Source organism: Denticeps clupeoides, chromosome 4 (genome assembly GCF_900700375.1).
Source record: "Denticeps clupeoides chromosome 4, fDenClu1.1, whole genome shotgun sequence".
NCBI classification, from domain to species: Eukaryota; Metazoa; Chordata; class Actinopteri; order Clupeiformes; family Denticipitidae; genus Denticeps; species Denticeps clupeoides.
In genome coordinates, this window is record NC_041710.1 from 21,359,834 (window position 1) to 21,378,520 (window position 18,687).

Genomic DNA, 18,687 nt, shown 5'->3' on the forward strand with positions numbered 1-18,687 from the left:
CGATGAATTTCAGCTTTTGGGAAATAGTATCCTTTTCTACCTCCGGCATTGTCCATCAGCTGAGTGAATCTGGGATCGTCACTCAGGCTCAGAGTGAGCTCCGCTCCAAACTTTATACCTTCCACAACTGAAGTGTAGAAGTGTGTGCATTTTTTAACTTAATCCATATGCCACGGAGGTATAAATTACGGCAAATGAAATTAATCTGAAGAAATTGCATGACAGCTTCAATGTGATAGCGACAGATTAAATAAGCCGATTAACAAACAACGCGCTGGGTAATGGCCTGACGGAGATAAGAGCGATACGGAAACACGCAAACTGGGAATGCTTGACTGGCCAGATCCACTGCTGATAGACCTGCATGGGAGGACTGGGGGGTGGAATCTAATGTGATTTAAGCGCACCCCCGAGTACGCATCGCACACATCTGCTCTGAATAACATAACAGAGAGAGGGAAGGAGAGGGTGATGAAGGGATTGGAAACAGCACAAAAGAGAGGGAGATCAAATGAAGTTAGAGGACAGGAGGACGAGGGAGAGGAGAGAAAGTTAAGGGTGAAAGAGAAGCAAAGCAAAGGCAGAGGGAGAAGTGCAGAGTGAGACAGAGTTTGTTTTAAAGTGCGGTTAGCGTAACCTACAACATGTGCACTGTGTTTGGCTATGCAGCCTTCAGGCCTTATTGGAGCAAGATCTGGAATAATCCACAGTTTAACAGCATCTACTGTCCCTCACAGCCCTTCACTCAGCTTCCCAGCAAACAAACACACTCATGATGTTGGCAGCAAGGGGGAAAAACATGAAAAATGAAAATGACCCGCCGACCAGACGAGGCCGTTTATTCTGATTTCTGAGGTCTGTGGGACAGCGTGTCTGACACCGCGTTCCAGTCGGGGCCTGCTGGGCTTAGGCCTGCAGTATTATAGACTTAGCGGTGCAGCTCATAAAAAGCCCCGTGCAAACTTTCCCACCCTTAAACTGATGGAAAGCACCTCGGGACGAAGGGCTGCAGGGCCAGGGAGGCTTAACATCCAGCCAGGCCTTTAAATGCTGCAGGTCGGGTGTAATGACTAACCACATCCAGCCAGTGGTTTCCGTGCACTCTCCCTGACCTGCTCGGCTCCTCACAGACACCGCCAGAGACATTTCAGTTTCAGAGAGTCATTTCTGTTAGTTAGATCGAGAGTAGGACTGCGCGATTCTAACAGCCCAATTCAAATCAAGAAAGCTGCCATTTTCTCACTCTGACCTCAGACACTGTGACATGTTACCACAGACATTCTCTGATATAACATTGAGAGACAGTGAGACAGTGAGTTTAAATGAATGTAGAGTGATGTAAAAATGAAGAGAAAGACAACAACGTATGGAACCATTTTCAGTCAACAGATAGAATGAGAAACATGCATCTGAAATTGGTCAAACGTGTGAAAAAGCCATTTTAAACAGCACAATTAGCCACCCCAGATGGGAGCACGGAAAACCTCATCCTCTCTGCTTTGGTCACTCGTTTACCTCATCGCTCGGAAAGATCTCAGGATGTTTTAAGCGGATTAAAACAGGATTGCTGATCGCTGGTTGACATTGGCTGGAGTGGTGTGCATTGCTCTTGTAAGGACTGCACTGGTCTGGTGTGGTTAAAGAGTTGGACCACTGGCCTGGGTGACCGCTCCAACATTGAGGCAGGGGGTTCCAGAGGCTGTTAGGAGGTGGGGTCTGGGGCTGGTCCAGCTGGATTCCTTGCTAATCTCCATGCTGAAAAAAATTTGGGAGGTCACAGTGGAGTGAAGAGCAAGCCAAACATGGAGGGGAGAGCAGAGTTTGAACACTTAAATGTCAGACGTGTCAGAATCCTGTGTGTTAAAACACTCACCTCCATCTGAAAGGCCCTTCTCTACACTAAGTCCGGGCATGGACAGTTGTTGGACATAAAACAGAAAGGTCCAGCTGGCTGGTGATACAGATACCTGCAGATCGCTGCCATGTGCACACTTAAGCATTTAAAGGCCCTAAAAAGCATGGTGGTCATTATACTACTGCGTGCAATAACCCTCTGTTCTGTGTGTGTGTGTGTGTGTGTGTGCGGAACCGGTTGTTTTAAGAGCTTTAATTCTCAGCGCATGTGCATGATTTTTTTTTCATTTTGTAAAAAAAAGAATAATTAATTTTATTTGTATGTTCTCTCTTGACTACAGTATCCTCCATGCAGTACAGTTGATTTCACTGTTGTCACTTGATAATTGTTCCAGTATGGTTGTGGCTGTAGGTGACAGTCAATAATAAATTATTTTCACATAGGGGATAATAATTACCGTCTGTATGAACTGTGCATGCATGGAACTCATTTTGGAAAGTTTGACAAGCACTGTTTTTGGATGCTTGTGTCCAGATATTGGTATAACGATAATAGTGCTACTGTGATTAATTGTGCTGCCAGATGCCGTACTACCATATTTTAAGCTTTGTCTTCACACTGCGCAGGAGCAGCATTCTCACAATGATACAGGAAATGGAAGTAGTTGAAGTAGTTATTCAATCATGTTGGTGCTGCTTTACATATTTACAAAAGACATACACTGATGTCATGACCCTGATTAATGTGTATATGACCCAAATTGACATGTGCAACTTCCATTTAACCAATTACAGCCACAGCTCCCCCTGAAGTGGAATGGTATAATGGGTGGGGCAGGATATAAACTGCTCACTGCTGTCAGTAATGCATCCATCAATCAGACCAGCACTGCATGCCGCATTTCGGGCAATATAAACTCTTTAAAAGTCCCACTGTCCCTCGCTCCGTTTCTCCAGGCTTTTAGAGCTCTACCACCGTGATTGGTGATGACAGTCCCCCCTGTTTTACAGCCAGCGCACACACAAATATTCACACTTGCAATGAAAATGGGAGGTATAAATTACTGGTACATTAAGGAGATGCAGGGTAATTTATGGACTGTTTACCTAAGAGTAGGACTCCAGGGTCAAGCGGCCGGGCGAAGGAGAGAGGAGGAGCTACTGCTTTCCTCTAAAGACCTAATGAGTTGCAAAAGATCAGCCCATGAGAGGACAGCTGCTGTCCCTCCTGGACACACGCACACAGTCATAACGCACTGTACAGCTTGCGTGGTTCTGAAACATTCGTGGACAGATGCAGGCAGAGACAGGCGGCAGTTTGGTTTAATTGGTCATGGCCGCCCTTCGTTTGAGGCCTGTGTCAGGATTGCTGCTGCTGTACAGAAACAGAGATGAGGATTTATCTCCCAGTCACTCAGAGCATCGATTCCAGGGACAGAGAGGAGGACGAGGAGGAGGAGGACAGGGGGCCAGAGCTTCCCACAGACATGTGAAGTCAACCTATTACAGAGTTATGACCTTTCTCACACACTCACACTCAAGCAAATGGGCCTCATGAATAATAATAGGCGCAGGATGGGCTTGTGTGTGTGAGCGGGAGTGGCAGCTCGGAGAGCATAATGGACAATAAGACACACAGGCTGTTTTTATTTATGTGCATTGCTGGAAGTGTGTGAGCTGCTGAGAGATTTAACATGCACTTAATCAGATAATGGTCTTAGGCTGTGAACGTGTGTGTGTGTTTGTGTGTGTTTTAATGGATGGTTTTCATGTGTGACTATGTTAATGAAGTTTAATTGTGTGTATTTTCTTCTATAGTCTTGTGTCCATCATTAGAGGACAGGTGCTCACTGCGGATGGAACTCCTCTCATCGGAGTCAACGTGTCCCTCATCCACTACCCAGACCACGGCTTTACCATCACACGGCAAGATGGCATGTGAGTCTCTCGCTCTCTTTCTCACACACACACACACACACACACACACACACACACACACACTGCATTATGTTCTGCTCGGCAGCAAAAAAATTTATCTGTTTAATCTCCAGAGATAACAGTCAGTGGCCTTTCAGACTGATTGTGTTTGCCAATATGGATTTGCTTTTGTGTGTTTGCGTTCTATATTGGTTTGAAGGAGGGCACGCGCGGGTGTGTGTGTGTCAATCCCTCAATATCCCTTTCTGTCTCTTTTACCCTGTGTGAACGCATGTGTGTGCGTGTCCCCGCTGCATATCTCCCAAGATCATCTTGCGCCAGTGCGGCTGCTGCAGTTTTAAATGGCCGCCTGTTTAAAATGCATTGGATTTACAAGGGCAGAATCAATCAGACGGCCAGCGCTCTCCACATTAACGCAGCCCCTCACGCACATGCAGCCACTACAGGAAACGCTCCCTCTGACCCGTGGCCCTCACACCGAGACAGTCACCTGCACACCTGTACACACACAAGCAAAAGTAGGTGCTAACAGTGGGGACGGTGTGTATATACACATGTATAAAGGGAAGAGAGGAAGAGTGTTTGCAGTCAAGGTGAGATCTGGGGTTCGTCCTGACTTTACTCTGCAAAGGTGCAGTGGCCTCCTTACACTTCCATTCTGCTCCACCACCACACTGCAGGAGGAGATGGAGCTCTAGCTTGAGAGATTAGCCCACTTAGACTGAGCGCTGCGATGTGTGACCTTAAGTGTGAGCAAAAGTGAACAACTCGATTCAGTCGCCACAATTCTGCAGCCTGTGTGTGTGTGTGTGTGTCTGTTGTTCACATTGTCCACCATGATTATCTCTCTTCTCGGGTAAATAGGCCACTATTTACAGCATTCAGCACACACACACAGACACACACATACGCAGGCATAAAGAGTCATAAAGAGCACTGCTGCATTTCAAAACATTTTTCACCGGTCCAGGTGGTCAGGCAGCATGTCAGGAGTGAAGAATGGAGAGGAGTGGATAATTTGCTCTCACATCTAATTCATTTTCTGTCACCCCTACTTGTGTTTAGCGTTTTTATGAGGTCAAAGAAAAGTAAAGATACCGTCTTACACGTGTGTGTGTGTGTGTTTTTAACAGAAACTAGGTGTTGGTATGAAGATGGAGTTATGGAGTGTGGAGAAAACTGATCTGCATGTATATTTCTTTCTCACTGTGGCTCCCCCTGCAGGTTTGACATCCTGGCGAATGGCGGTGCCTCTCTGACCCTGAGTTTCGAACGCGCCCCATTCCTGACGCAGTACCGGACGGTGTGGATCCCGTGGAATGTGTTTTACGTGATGGACACACTGGTGATGAAGAAAGAAGAGAACGACATTCCCAGCTGCGACCTGAGCGGCTTCGTCAGGCCCAACCCCCTCATCGTGGCCACACCCCTCTCCACCTTCTTCAGGTCCTCCCCTCAGGACGGCCCAATCATTCCTGAGACGCAGGTGAGACAGGATATCAAGAGTTAAGCTGTGAAACACGCAGAACAGCTTGGTCTGGTTTTTGTGGAAATCGAGTTTACACTGGCAACGCTCAGCATTTACTTAGTTCCAGAACAACGTGGGCCTCGTTGAGAAGATCCATTACAGCTGACCTTCAGCGCTGAAATGCACATATGCTCCAACTTTCTCCAATCCTTTGGACACACACTGTTTCTCAACCCACCCCTTCTCATGACGAGGTTTCAGCAGAGCGTTCGGACTTTTTGCCTGATCGGATCCAACCCCCCTGCTTTCATCTGAGGTGCAGGAATGCAGATCTACACTGAGGGCTTTTGCCTTGTTTTCGTCTGTGTGTTAAACCAATACAAGCATGAGTTTCTGTTTTCACTATGCTTTCTGGCATTTACGCGTGTAAATACGCTGGTCTAGCATTAGTCAGATGTCCCCCCAAGTTTATATTTCAGTAAAAATGAAGAGCAGACACTATCAAACGGCCGTTTATAGAAGGATTTAAGTAATGTTAAATGCATCTCTGGAGTGAAATCAATCTCAGACCTTATTCAGCAGATTCTTGTGCGGTTTAGCAGAATTTAGAAGCTCAAGTCCCCCGTCTGACTTTATTTATTAATAAGGACTTCATAACCTCCCCATGTGTGCTGCTAGATCCCACAGTCCAGCCTCCTCAGCACGTACAGGGCGGCCTCGCAGCCTCCCAGCCTCCCTTTAGCGTATGATCCTCCATCTAGCTACCCATTTTATACCCACTTGTGCTTTTCAGGGGCTTGGGTTAGAGTCTATCACAGAAAGTACAGCGTATAATGGGGAGAACCGATTTTGAACTTTTTCTCCATTTCTTTTCACTGAGACGCTCTGTACCCGAAGGAAACTTTGCACTGGTGCCCTGCGCTGCCCAGTCTGAAGTTGATCTCAACTGTGAGTGTTGGGTGTTTGTTAGGGATCGGATGGAAAGTCCACTTTGATGGAATTTCATTTCAATGGAGTTTCATTGTGCTGCTTCATGCCACGCGTCCGTACACCAGAGCCGGACTAAAAGCCTGTCTGTTAGAAGTGTCGGCGGGGCGTTCTGCTCTCCATCAGCCTTGGCTCCGAGTGTACTGGTGTGTTTGATCCTCGCATGATTCCCTGTGACCCCGAGCTCCATCCAAACCAGTTATGCATTATCATGCCATCACAGAGATGTTTCTGTAATGCAGTCTTACAGCCAAACACATGCTATCTCTCGCACCACACCAGAACTCTCCTGTTATGCAGGCCAAGACAGACAGCAGCACCATGGTTCCAGTTGGCTAAAGTTCTGTCTCTTTTGATTGTCCTGACTTCTTTGGAGATTGTGTGTGTCGGTGTGTGTGTGTGTGTGTGTGTGAGAGAGAGAGAGAGAGAGAGCTTGAATGCATGTGTATTTTGTCAAAACGCATATGCAACCTGTCATGGTTTTAGTTTATGCTCGCACTCTAGAACTGTCTTCTGCTCTTCATCCAGCTCTGGAGTGAAAAGGTCCCTGATTTGAATTACAGTTGGCCATAAGTGGAACACCGAATAGACAGAATTAGACTGAACAAAGTTAGCGTTTAATAACAGGATCTGGCTTAAGAACATTATGCCTGAAGGCTTTTTTTACGAGCTGTTCCGTGTCCTAACGACAAACAGATATCTAAAAAAAACCTCGGAAGACTTAGTAGCTACAGACCCAGCGTTTCCACACTCATCATACTGGGCTCTTAAATGTGGGCTCTAATGCAGAAGTGGGGTGGAAAAAAATGAACAACACAAAAGAAAGCGATTGCAGGAAATAAAGCAAGACGTTTATTAAACACATGATGTATGTGAGTTTGTATGAGTTTCCCGGTGCAGAGGAGTTGGCTGCTATAATATTCCAAAATCAGCCAAGCTAGGACGTTTGTAAATGAAGCTCTCAGCACAATGATAGTTTTTATTAGTTATAATGTAGTAATTGTTAGCAGGCAGCTTTTTATGTCTTTTTTAAAATTAGGATATATCAAACAAAGTGTTAACACTCACTTGTTTCTCATAGAATTTTTTTTTCTTGCCGTAAAACATTATGAAAAGGAAGGAACTTACTGGAAAGATTCCACGTCCCTGTATGATGGTGAGATAGTGAGGGGAGCCTGCGAAAGGCAGCCAGCCATGTCATTAACACACTCTCGATAATTAAACATCACAAGGTGTGGAGGTGGCGGAGGCGCGGTGCAGAGGTCAGCGGCGGAATTTATTCAGACCTCCAGGTTGCCCTTAAGAAAACACACAGTCGGGGCAGCCATACACACGAGAGGGCATATACACGCACGCACACACACTCATGGTAATTAAGAGTGCATGTCAGATGGAGTTAGGTTGATGGCGAGGAGTCCTCAGAAATCTGGGGACCGTCGCTATGGTGCAGGCTGTTAACATTATAGAGAAAAGGGATTGTGGGGGTTAACTTGGATGTTAAATCTGTTCAATCTTATTCAGTCTTTGGAGGTTTTCCCCCATATCCCGGTCCTCCTCGAATTTGTTTTTCATTTTGATTGATTCTGTTGTCATTGGCTGAACGTATTGGATATCAAAGGCCTGCAGGAGAAAGGCCCGGAGTGCTCACACCATTCCTGACATGTAATGAAAATACAGCAGGATCCAACCCGGAGGGGGGGGAAAACTAGGAAGGAAAGGAAGGAAAATAAGGGGCCTGTGTCCAAGATGTCTTTTTGTCCTGAGATTTCGGTGAAAATCTGATGTGTCCCATCACTGTGGGACGTCAAGCAGTTCCAAGAGGACAGGAAGAGAGGGAAGGAGAGATAGCAGGGATGATGAATTGGGTTTTTAGGAGGGGTAAGGTTTAGGCTCTTTCCAGGTGTAGTTTGACTGTCCTGGGGTGAAGAGGGAGAGAGTGTTAAGTCTCTGTTATTGCTGTGCTGCCGCTGGAAAGCACTGCACAATTTGAACCCTCCCTGAGAGAGTGTTAACAGAAGCGCACACACTCTCTCTCGGTGCTATCAATATACCACTCAGGACCCGGAATGTTGTACCCTTCAGCCCACGCCAGGCCTCGTGCCAGCTGGATGCTTCCTGAGGTACCTCCCTTCGGTTGTGAAATTTGGTGTTTGATTGGAGCCGGTGAGGTTACACACTCCCACAGGTTGACCTTTAACCTGCTGATGAGAAAACGCCTTGCTCACTCCAGGAGAGGATGAGGACATGTTCTTCTCGAGTCGATTTCCATTGTTCGTTTTAAAAACCTAGGCCCTTCCGTCGCTCTTTCTCCTGATCACCATTAACCTTCTTTCTCCTTCCCTCTCTTTCTTTGATGTCACAGGTCCTGCAGGAGGAGACGGCCATCCCAGGCAGTGACCTGAACTTGGTGTACCTGAGCTCGCGGGCAGCTGGCTACAAGCCCTTGCTGAAGGTCAGCATGACCCAGGCTACCATCCCCTTCAACCTGATGAAGGTGCACCTCATGGTGGCCGTGGTGGGGCGCCTCTTCCAGAAGTGGTTCCCAGCCCAGCCCAACCTGTCCTACACTTTCATCTGGGACAAGACCGACGCGTACAACCAGAAGGTCTACGGCATGTCGGAGGCAGTAGGTGAGTGTGGACAGGGCGGGGAGTTGGATGCAAATGAAAAGGAATGGCTGAGGTGCTGACTCTCCTGGAAAGGGCAAGCGAAGGAGGTTCATGAAAAGCATTCAAGGCTGCTCAAAAGGTGACATCCCATAATCTCTGTTCATCATATTTTCAGTAGTGAAGTGAGAATCATGGTCAAGTAGGACAGTTATAATGGCAGGGCTAGAGGACATGAGCAGGGTTTAATGGCTGGTCTTTTCGTTGTTCGTGACCTTGCCAAGTAAAACTGTCAATCAATTGAATGAATCACACATTTTGCAATTAATTAAACACAATTAATCCTGATTAATTCTTAAGACCCAAAAAGGCTGTGAACTGCATGCCACATGTACTGTGTTTAAATATTTCACTCTGGTCTTACCTGATTTCCACCCTCTTAAAAAACATTAATTGCGTAAATCTATTTTTAATATAAGCTTTCCAAAAAGCCCTACGGTAATGTTTTATTTTTTCAATTAAAGTAAAAATATGTTTTGTTTCCTATACAATATAAATATAAAATATAATGAATATAATTAGAGAATTATTATTATTTATTATTATTTTCTCTCTCGCTCTCTTCACCCCAGTTTTTTCGGACGGCTGCGGCTGTTTTTAATTCTTTTTCCTTGTTCATCTGTGAACTCCCTGGAGCTGCTGATGGTGCTGCTTGTATGAGTGTGCATGTGTAACGTACAGTGGAGGCGGTATTTGTTAGTCGGAGGGCTGGCTATTGGGCCGAGAAAGCAGTCCTGCTGGCAGCTAGCGGCCGGCACGCATGCTTTTATTTTCAGCCACTCATGTGAAAAGGAAGTGCAAGCCAGCATGAAAAAAGATGAGGTGGGGGAGTAATCTTTTTCAGTCTCATACCAACAAGCGCGGGTGCCTATAGCTGTAGGTATAGATCAGCAGTAACGTACGCAGCTCTTAACCGGAAAATCACAGGACGCAAACCTTGGCCTCAGCAGTCCCACCCCTTAGGTTATCGATCGGGATTTCACCTCCCTCTCTCCCTCATCAGAGTTTGGTTTTTCCAATTGCATTACGGCGGTAATTTTGCTCGCCGGTTCGCCCGTGTGGTTATCGATTCTCACAGGGGTGCGCAAGGTCGCCAGCTTAATGTGATCGGCTGAAGACAGATATGATTTTAAAAAGATTTGATGTCGGCAGAGCTGAGGGGGAGGGGAGGCGAAGGCAGATTGTTGCCTTTGGAGATTGTTATCAGGTTTGTTTGCAGAAGTTATGAAAAAGTGACTTTTTGGGGACACGAATTGGCAGGTGAATTGTCATTGTCTGGGACGGATGACTGCATGTGAAGGGGGAAAGCTTTTTTAGCACTACAATCAGCCTGTTAGCCCTCAGAGTCTCAAGTGTCTCAAATGTTGCTTGTACCGTTGTACGCCTGAGTAACACACTTAACCCAACTTTTACCCCGGAGGGACACAAGCTGTAAACACATCTGTTAAAAGAATACATTTGTGCAGTGACTGAGACTCAGTGTTGATGTGCCATCTTCTTTTCAATTACTGTAGATGCCTTACCTTAAAACTTACTTTGTGTTGGTGTATTTTATGAGTTGCTGTGCAGTTACCTTGACTACTAAATAAGAAAAGAAAATAATATGTGACAAACAGTCCCCTCCAAAGGTACAAGGCTAATTTGAAGGGCAGTATGGTAATAATGGTGCACTATGAAAAATTGTGTCTTTGAGTATGGTAAACATACGAATCTCATGCTGGTCTCTCTGTCTCTCTACAGTGTCAGTGGGCTTTGAGTATGAGTCGTGCCTGGACCTAATCCTGTGGGAAAAAAGGACAGCAATGCTCCAGGGATATGAGCTGGATGCCTCCAACATGGGCGGCTGGACACTGGACAAACACCACGTGTTGGACGTGCAGAACGGTAAACCAGCATCTTGAAGGAAATTCACTTGCCCTGGTTGTAACGAATCATTCTGCTTCACACGCATCATTTCGCACTGGCCGTGCGCTGAAGGGATGCTGCTTGTTTTTGACAGTTTACATGCTGCTTTAAAAGTGAAAACTGTATTCATTGGCATCCCACTTACTATACATATGGATAAAGGTAATGCACAATTTTACGGCCCGTCTGGCTTTTACAAGAACCTGAGGGCTTGCTGTCAGCATATTTTCTGACATGTTTATTAGTGTTCACTGAAGTACAGTAGCTGGGGTTTATACAAATGTTTTATTTTTTGCCTGTTTCCATTAACTCTAACCACTCACTAGTGTACTCACAATGTTAGTGACACACAGAGTGCTGATAGCGAGATGTGGGCAGTACAAACATAGTTTGATATAGTATATTCCATGACTTTACTGGCCTATTGTTGTGGCACTGGAATTCTAAGAGAGCATATCCAACGATGAAAAGACCTTAAAATCTGAAAAACTGACATCAGTCGCACTGAGTGATGTATCTAATTAAATATAGTGCAGGATTGGTCATTATCAAAGGGCTAATGGGGCAGGGGGGCAATCAGTTCCGTGGTTAGGAGGTCAGTGTGGATGCTGGTGGTGCCAGGTGCCTCAGGAAGCTGGGTCTGTAACCAGAGTAATGAAAAAGGTGTCCATCAGGTGCCAGACGTGGTAATGGAGACATAAGGAGTAGGCCCCAATCTCCCCCCATAATAACGAGCAAATGGGCTTTTCTGAAACGGCACAATCCCAGCAGTCAGCTCGACCTGTGAGCGATGGGCCCACTAATCTTTTCATACAGCTTGAGCAGCACTGCGCTATGAGAGGGCACAGACATGGCTTCAGCAAGGAATGGCCTGAGAAAATATTTCTCTGCTTTGATTTAGAATGCATTTGTTGGCATCAGTATCTGGGTTTCTCTTTAACAATCTCCCTCCCTCTCTCTGGAGTGGTGGAACTAATGCCGACTATAATGAACGTACAAAGCAAGCAGCATTAGTAGTGACTGGGCTTCGCTTTGGACTGAAAAGGTTGCTTTGAGGACTGTGTCTCTGTCCTGCTCCTATAGACACCGGTGTCCTGACTGATGCTAAGCTTCTTTTTATCATCCACCAGCTTAGTGCCAGTTGACAAAAGGAATTCGTTCACTCTTTCATCTCATAGCAACCCCCCTACCCCAACATATCGTATACCTACCAACACCCCCTTACTTTTGTCTCCACTGGAAAAATAAGACCTCTGCTGACCCCATGACGTCCCAGAATGCCTGGCTGTTGTCTTCCATTTTGTCTCCATCGGGTGGCTGGCGTGGTCTGCCTGTTCAGAGACGATTCCCAACCCTTTGATTAAATTCTGTGGCCTCACCCACTGCACCGGTGTGTACATGACAGAGAAAGAAGGTAGAACATTGGGAACTGGGTTTAAAACTGTTCTTCACACTGTCGCTGTAGGAGCCAAAGGGCTCAGTCCACTGATTACTACCCACCAGAACCAAAATGGCTGCCACTGCCTCCTCTGCCTGCTGATACAAGAACACATAGAGGGGGGCTTAGAATAATTTAAACAAGGCTGCTGTAGCCTGTTCCCTCCTCGCAAATTCGCAGAGGTATAATAACCGCTGATTTCCCCACCCTCGCAAAGCCAGTTTCCTGCTGCTAAACTATTACTGAGATGGACTTTAAACTGCTGAATTCCACACACTCAAAATGGCCGCCACAGCTTCAGTGGGACCTTGCTCCACTGACATACAGAGGGATAATAGCCAGTCATTACCAAGGCCCCTAAAATGGCTCTCGTTGCCACAGTTTCCTGCTGTTGCACACAGAGGGAGGCTAGGCCGCTGATTACTGGCAGCTCCAGGATGGCCACCGTGGCCTCACCCTCACCCTGCCTCAACAGTTGCTGATTAGCCTACCGGTGTTCCCAAAAAGGCATGTGGCATTTTGTAGGCTTTTCTTGCTGCCACCACATTAAAACTTAATTGGCCTGCTGATTAATCTAACCGATCCAAAATGGCTGCCAGTAGCAGAGTGCTTTCATATGGACAAAGATCCCCAAAAGAGAACGATTCCTGCCAACGATGTTCATCGGGAGACTGATCAGGGAACAGAAGATACTTATTGTGTATGTGTCTGTGTGGCAGTGAGGACACTGAGATAGGCTTTTGGGTAACACACGGGGCATTTTCCTAAGTGTGTTTGTGTGTCTACGTGAAAAGAAAGCAGCCCCCAAGGCCAGACTTGAACACATGTCTCTTTGTAATGCTAGTAATGACAGTAATGGGAGAACTGGGCCGTTTGGGGCCGCGTCAGACTCGTCTTCGTTGTTTGTCACGGGAAGGAAGTGTGTGAGTGCATAGGGTGTGTGGGTGTGTATGTGTGTCTTCTCCCCAGTGTCCTCTACCTCTCACTATGGTGTTCAGATTACTGCCCATCCTTCCAATGAAAAAAAACACACACATACACACAAACAGATCTCAAGTTCTCTGGCTGTGAATGCCTGTGTGTGTGTGTGTGTGTGTGTGTGAGAGAGAGAGAGAGAGAGAGACCAGATCCTCCTCTTTATTCTCTTTCACACATTCAGACACATTCAAGAAACACTCCTTTTCCTTCAAAATGCAGCCACTTACTGTTTATCCCAGTGCTGTGATATTGGACTCTTCTGGGGAACGGACCGCTGTGTTTCGGCCCGCTGTGTTTCTGAAACAGAGGGGAAGGCAGGAAGAGTCTGGCTTTGAGTGATATGCACTCACATCACAGCTTCCACTTTTTCATTCATTATTTAGCATGAATCTTTTATCAGGGATTCTCTTACATAAGCTTGCAGAACACGCCCTGAGTGTTTGGACTGGCTGTTAAAAGCCACACATTCAGCCACACTTTCTGCCTTATGTAAACCAGTGAGGTCTCTCTCTACCTCTCTCTCTCTCGCTCGCTCTACCCCCCACCCTGCCTCCCTCTCTGAAGCGTCCACTGAGACATACTGAGTCAAAGGCTCTGTGGGCTTTTCTGCCCTCCTTCACTTATGGGCAGTTTTCACTCGATTGCCTCTCTCTCTCTCAGCTACCTTCCTGAATAGAGCTGATAAGAGAAGTGGAGTGTGTATATATGTGGGTGTGTGTGAGTGTGTGTTTTATTCTTACAGGGCCCATCATGGGTCCCCTCTTATGTCTAATGCATTAATGGCCAACCCAAAAGGGCATAGTGGCACAAACTGGAATGGGCCAACCACCCCTGCCACCCCATAGCCACCACTTGCACACTGCTCCCCGGGCACCTGTCATGGCTGCCCACTGCTCACTCAGGGTGATGGGTTAAATGCACTGCTGTGTACCACATGTGACAATTACTTCACTTAAAAAAAAACACCCCCACCCCCCAACACACACACACACACACACACAAACATAATTCTATTTTAATTCATGTGTGACAACTAACCATGCAAGTAACTATAACCCTAAAACAAACCATATTGAAAAAAGACATATCTTTGGAAAATCCTCATTGTCCTTTTTCCATGTGATGCATTAGAGGACATCTGGTACTGACTAAGATATCAGTAGAAGAATGCACGTAGAATCCTAGTGCTCTGCCATTCTGTTTACCTCCTCGGTTCCTGAGGGAAGGAACATTCCATCATTACAACATTAGGGTATGCATGAACCCACAGACATGACAATTTCAACTCTACTGCCTGTGTAATTATGAGAGATACTGATACTATATGTGTGAGTTAGAGCGGTGATGTGTGTCTGTGAGTGTGTGCATGAGACAGTGCGTGTGTATGCATGACAGCATCGTGAAAAATGGCAGCTGTACGGTGTACCTCGAGCCCAGCTCTGGCTCTCTAATGTGGGTCTCCTGGAGGTGTGCTTCTCCTCTTCACCTCTCTAGCAGCTTTCATCTGGTCTTATCAGGTCCACTCAGAGTTAGAACCGGGCACACGCAGCCACACCACTCTGCCTGGCCCAGCAGGATGCCTGGATCCCTTAGGGCACAAATGCACTGCACCTGAACGAGTGGCACACACCTTTTAACAACCACAACCCTCACCAGCTGGATGTGGTGGGGGTGTGGTGAAGAGTGTGGTTGTTTCTCTCTCTCTTTCACTCTCTTTGATTAGATATCTGTTCCTCCGTAATTTCTCCATAAAACCGCAGGTACTTGGTCCTCAACCGTGACTTTAAAGACGAAAGTAAAGACAGTGTAGAATTCTAATTTCAGTTGTTTTGGATAAAACCAGTATTGTGTGACCAGCACTCAGACCTCTCGCTTTGCGTGAAGCAGACCACCAGTCCATTCATCTCTGCCAGTGTGTGTGTGTTCATAAGTGTGTGTGTGCGTGTTACGGGAGGGTAGTGAGGTCACACAACGTGGTGCACGCATTCACACAGTGTAAGCTGCTCTTTACCCACACACGTACACACACTTCCTGTTCTTCTAATGCGCCTTTTACAGTGAGGCGAGCAAGTGCGGTGGCGAGGGACGGAAAAAGAGCGGGATGCTGTGGAGGTGTAAATGATGTGTAAATTGAATGGCGCAGAGCTGGGGATGCAGCGGCCCTCCCCTCTTCCGTGTCGCCGGTTATTTAGGACCCAACACCGCCAACACAAGGTCATCCATTTCCCCCCAAATATGGCCTCGCTAACACAGGTTTACGGCTTATTTGAAGAAATGCATCCGGAGAAACTGCCCTACATTCGGCGGTTTCCATCAAGCGTCACGTCGGCGCTCCCGGTGGAGAGTTCTTGGCTTAAACAAACGTGGTTTGGTGCGTAACTGGGCGCGCCGTTGTCCCTCTGTGTGCCGGCGTAAACCCAGCAGCGGATGTATGCATTTCAGTACAGTAATAGAGCCGCGTATGAAGCGGCCATGAATCAGTAATCTGCCATTTGTGTTTTTTCGATTAGCCAGTGGTGGAGCGTGAAGCCCTTGAGTGAGTGTTTTTGTGGGTGCACGAGGATTTCGCGTTTGGGTGTGTGCCTCTGGGTTTTCTTAACAGCCAGTGAGTCGTTGCAAGGCACCCGGATATAAGTCAAGGTCGCATGTCCCTAGGAGACAATATTGCTCTTTCAGCAAGTCTCCGTGACCAATTCGTCTTTGTTAACTGTGCGTCGCTACAGCACGGAATTAGCCACAATTTAAATAAAGAAGATGCAAAAAAAAAAAAAAAAAAAAAAGAATGAAAGAAAGAGGAGCTCCCTTGCTCAATCACTTAATCGATGGTGGGCCGCCGATCAGAGGTGGGACATATTGAGATTTATGGTGACGTGTGGGCAGCCTGGCGGACCCTCTGCCCCATTGCTTGGAGTGGGGGGCTTAGATGGCATCATTGATCTTGGCCGTAATTAGCAAACGGAGTGAGACCGCGCACAGAATTCCAATATGTTGCCTGACGTGAATAATTTAGCGCGCACAGCATGAAGTCATCCTTTGAAGTGCTTCTTTGATGCATCCAACTCCACCCCTCTCTTCACTTTTCTTTCAGACACACACACACACACAGGGTTTCAAACCAACCCACACCCCTTCCCTACAGTCCCTCCACAAAGCTGCATCTTACTGATGTTTTCCGAGTGATTTAATATCCTGCTGTAATTATTTGGGCTGTTTGAATTCCGTCCGCTGCTCGAGATTGGGACTTGGTTGAACTCGTCTCCTCCTTGCCTCATAAATGTGGCCATGGGAGTGGAGCGAGGCTGCAGTTTTGGCTAAGGACAGCAGAAGGAAGTGAGCGGAGCTGCTAGTCAGCTGAAAGAGGCTGTGGTTGAGTCTTATTTAAGTCCTTGGTGGATGACAGCGGTTTGTGGTGGCTCATGTTATTTTAGTGCCATCCATCTATTGGTATGTGTGTGTGTGTGTGTGTGTGTGTGTGTGTTTGTGACAGAGAGAGATGCTGAAATTTAAATTCAGGAATTTAAAGGCCTCATGCACATTAAAATGTATTAACATTTCTCCACTGTAATAAATTATGAGCACACAAATATTTTTCTTCATATTGTTCTTCATTTTAGTTCTTCAACACCTTGTACATGAATTAGAGATATAAATACCTATACCTATTTGTAAAAGACTGTCCAGACAATTTGTAAATTATTTGTAAATAATTTAAATTAATTTAACTTATTAACTTAACTTAATTTAAAAACAACTGTTGTGGTTTTATTCAGTACATATCTATTTAATATATTACGAATATTGTTTTTGGTAGTGCAATTAATATTATTGTCATATTTTATTTTATTCTGTTTTAATTATATTAAGTTTTCTTCAAACTATTTTCTTCAAAATATTTTTGGCATTGTTTTTTTTCTTATTTATGTGGGTAGGGATTTTTTCTGTGTTGCTTATTCGTATTTTTTTCCGCATTATAAAATGAAAGCACTTTCTTGTGAAATCTGTGGCTGAAGATTCAGTATTACCATTAGATGTCACCCCATTTTCAGTGCTGGTCGATACTCACCCTGCACTAGAGCTGGCCTCTCCTGTATGTCTTCAGGCAGGATATTAAACCTCAGAGCTTTGGTTCAAAGCAGTGGCCCATCTGAGGACAGAAAACCACAGCCAGTGGCATTTCCTGCGCTCTCTCTCTCTCTAGCTCTCCCACTTTCTCTCGCCTGCTGCCTGTCAAACGCAAACTCTGCCACTTGGAGCATACTGCAGGATGGCTACATTTTGGCTGAGGCTTGTGGGTAAATAGGCAGCCCTCGGGGTGAGCAAGTCTCCAGACTTCAGACAGGAAGTGAAGCCGCAAGGCTTAGTCACAGTGCTCTATTTACTCTGTAGGACAGAGCTGCAGAATGAATTTATAAGAATCATATGCCAAGAGCACATAGTTAATCATTCTGTTATTAGTTTATTTAGATGACAGCCATAATAGACTATTTTTCCCTAAATAATTAATTATCATAATTTAAATCAGTATTTTAAATTGAAATCAATTATTATTTTTTATGGAAATTACTTACATTTTATTTCATTTATTTAAAATAATTGATATATATTAAACATTCAGAAATTATATATTTAGGACAAATTATATAAGTTAATAAATGAATCTGTATATAATTAATTAATTGTTAAATGCAACTGGTGCATTAAATTGTTAAACCTTTCCTATGCTTCATTACTATCAACTTTTTAAATGGCAAAAGTAAATTAACCAAAGAAATATATAATTGTATCATTTTAAAAAATATATTTTTTATGTTAAAATATAATGGATCAATTCATACCACATTTGCTTGTATTAATACCTGAAATGAAATCAAGCATGCACAAAATTGACAAATTATGTTATTATTTTCTTCTTTGTTCAATTCAAAATTTAAAGAAAAAAATAGATTCTAATTTAGCTTCCAAATCAAATTTTGATTTCCTTCTCTTTTTTATGAGCAAATATTTTGCATGCAGTGCTACACAGTGCAGTGTTTTGAGTCCTGCAGAGACGGGTGAAGGAGTCAGAGTGTGGCAAAGTTTCCATTGTGTACTGCAGAGGTACAAAAGGACTCCAGCAGCTCCACGCCACGCATTGATTACAAGGCTGACATCAGATAAACTCCTCTCAACAAGCCAGCAAATTAGCATTGCAATTTCTGCAAGAAAATAAAAAGGGATTTACAAAGTTGTAAACCCTTTTAAACTCCCAATGTACTTTGATCACTTTTTCAGAAGGTGAAAATCATCTGGAAATAAAACATTGAAAGCCACAGTTAATTACACACTTCCAAATGCAAATAGAGCAGACATCACTGGACTGCTGCTGTTAGATGTGTTTATCTACAGTGAGGAAAAAACTCAACAACAGAGCTGTGCACTTCTTTGAGGAAAGGGAGGGGGTATTTACTGGGTCG

The 18,687-nt window shown here is 45.2% G+C and overlaps 1 protein-coding gene across 21 annotated transcripts in view; it reads left to right on the forward strand.

The window, feature by feature from the left end:
• Positions 1–18,687, forward strand: part of tenm3 (teneurin transmembrane protein 3) — a 255,412-nt gene that overhangs the window by 216,901 nt on the left and 19,824 nt on the right. For all 21 annotated transcript variants that reach the window (XM_028977050.1, XM_028977052.1, XM_028977053.1 and 18 more), the window contains 4 exons: positions 3,673–3,792; positions 5,017–5,278; positions 8,610–8,877; positions 10,654–10,797. In XM_028977050.1, the coding sequence (XP_028832883.1) occupies positions 3,673–3,792; positions 5,017–5,278; positions 8,610–8,877; positions 10,654–10,797 (794 nt within the window). The remainder of the gene's footprint in view (positions 1–3,672; positions 3,793–5,016; positions 5,279–8,609; positions 8,878–10,653; positions 10,798–18,687) is intronic.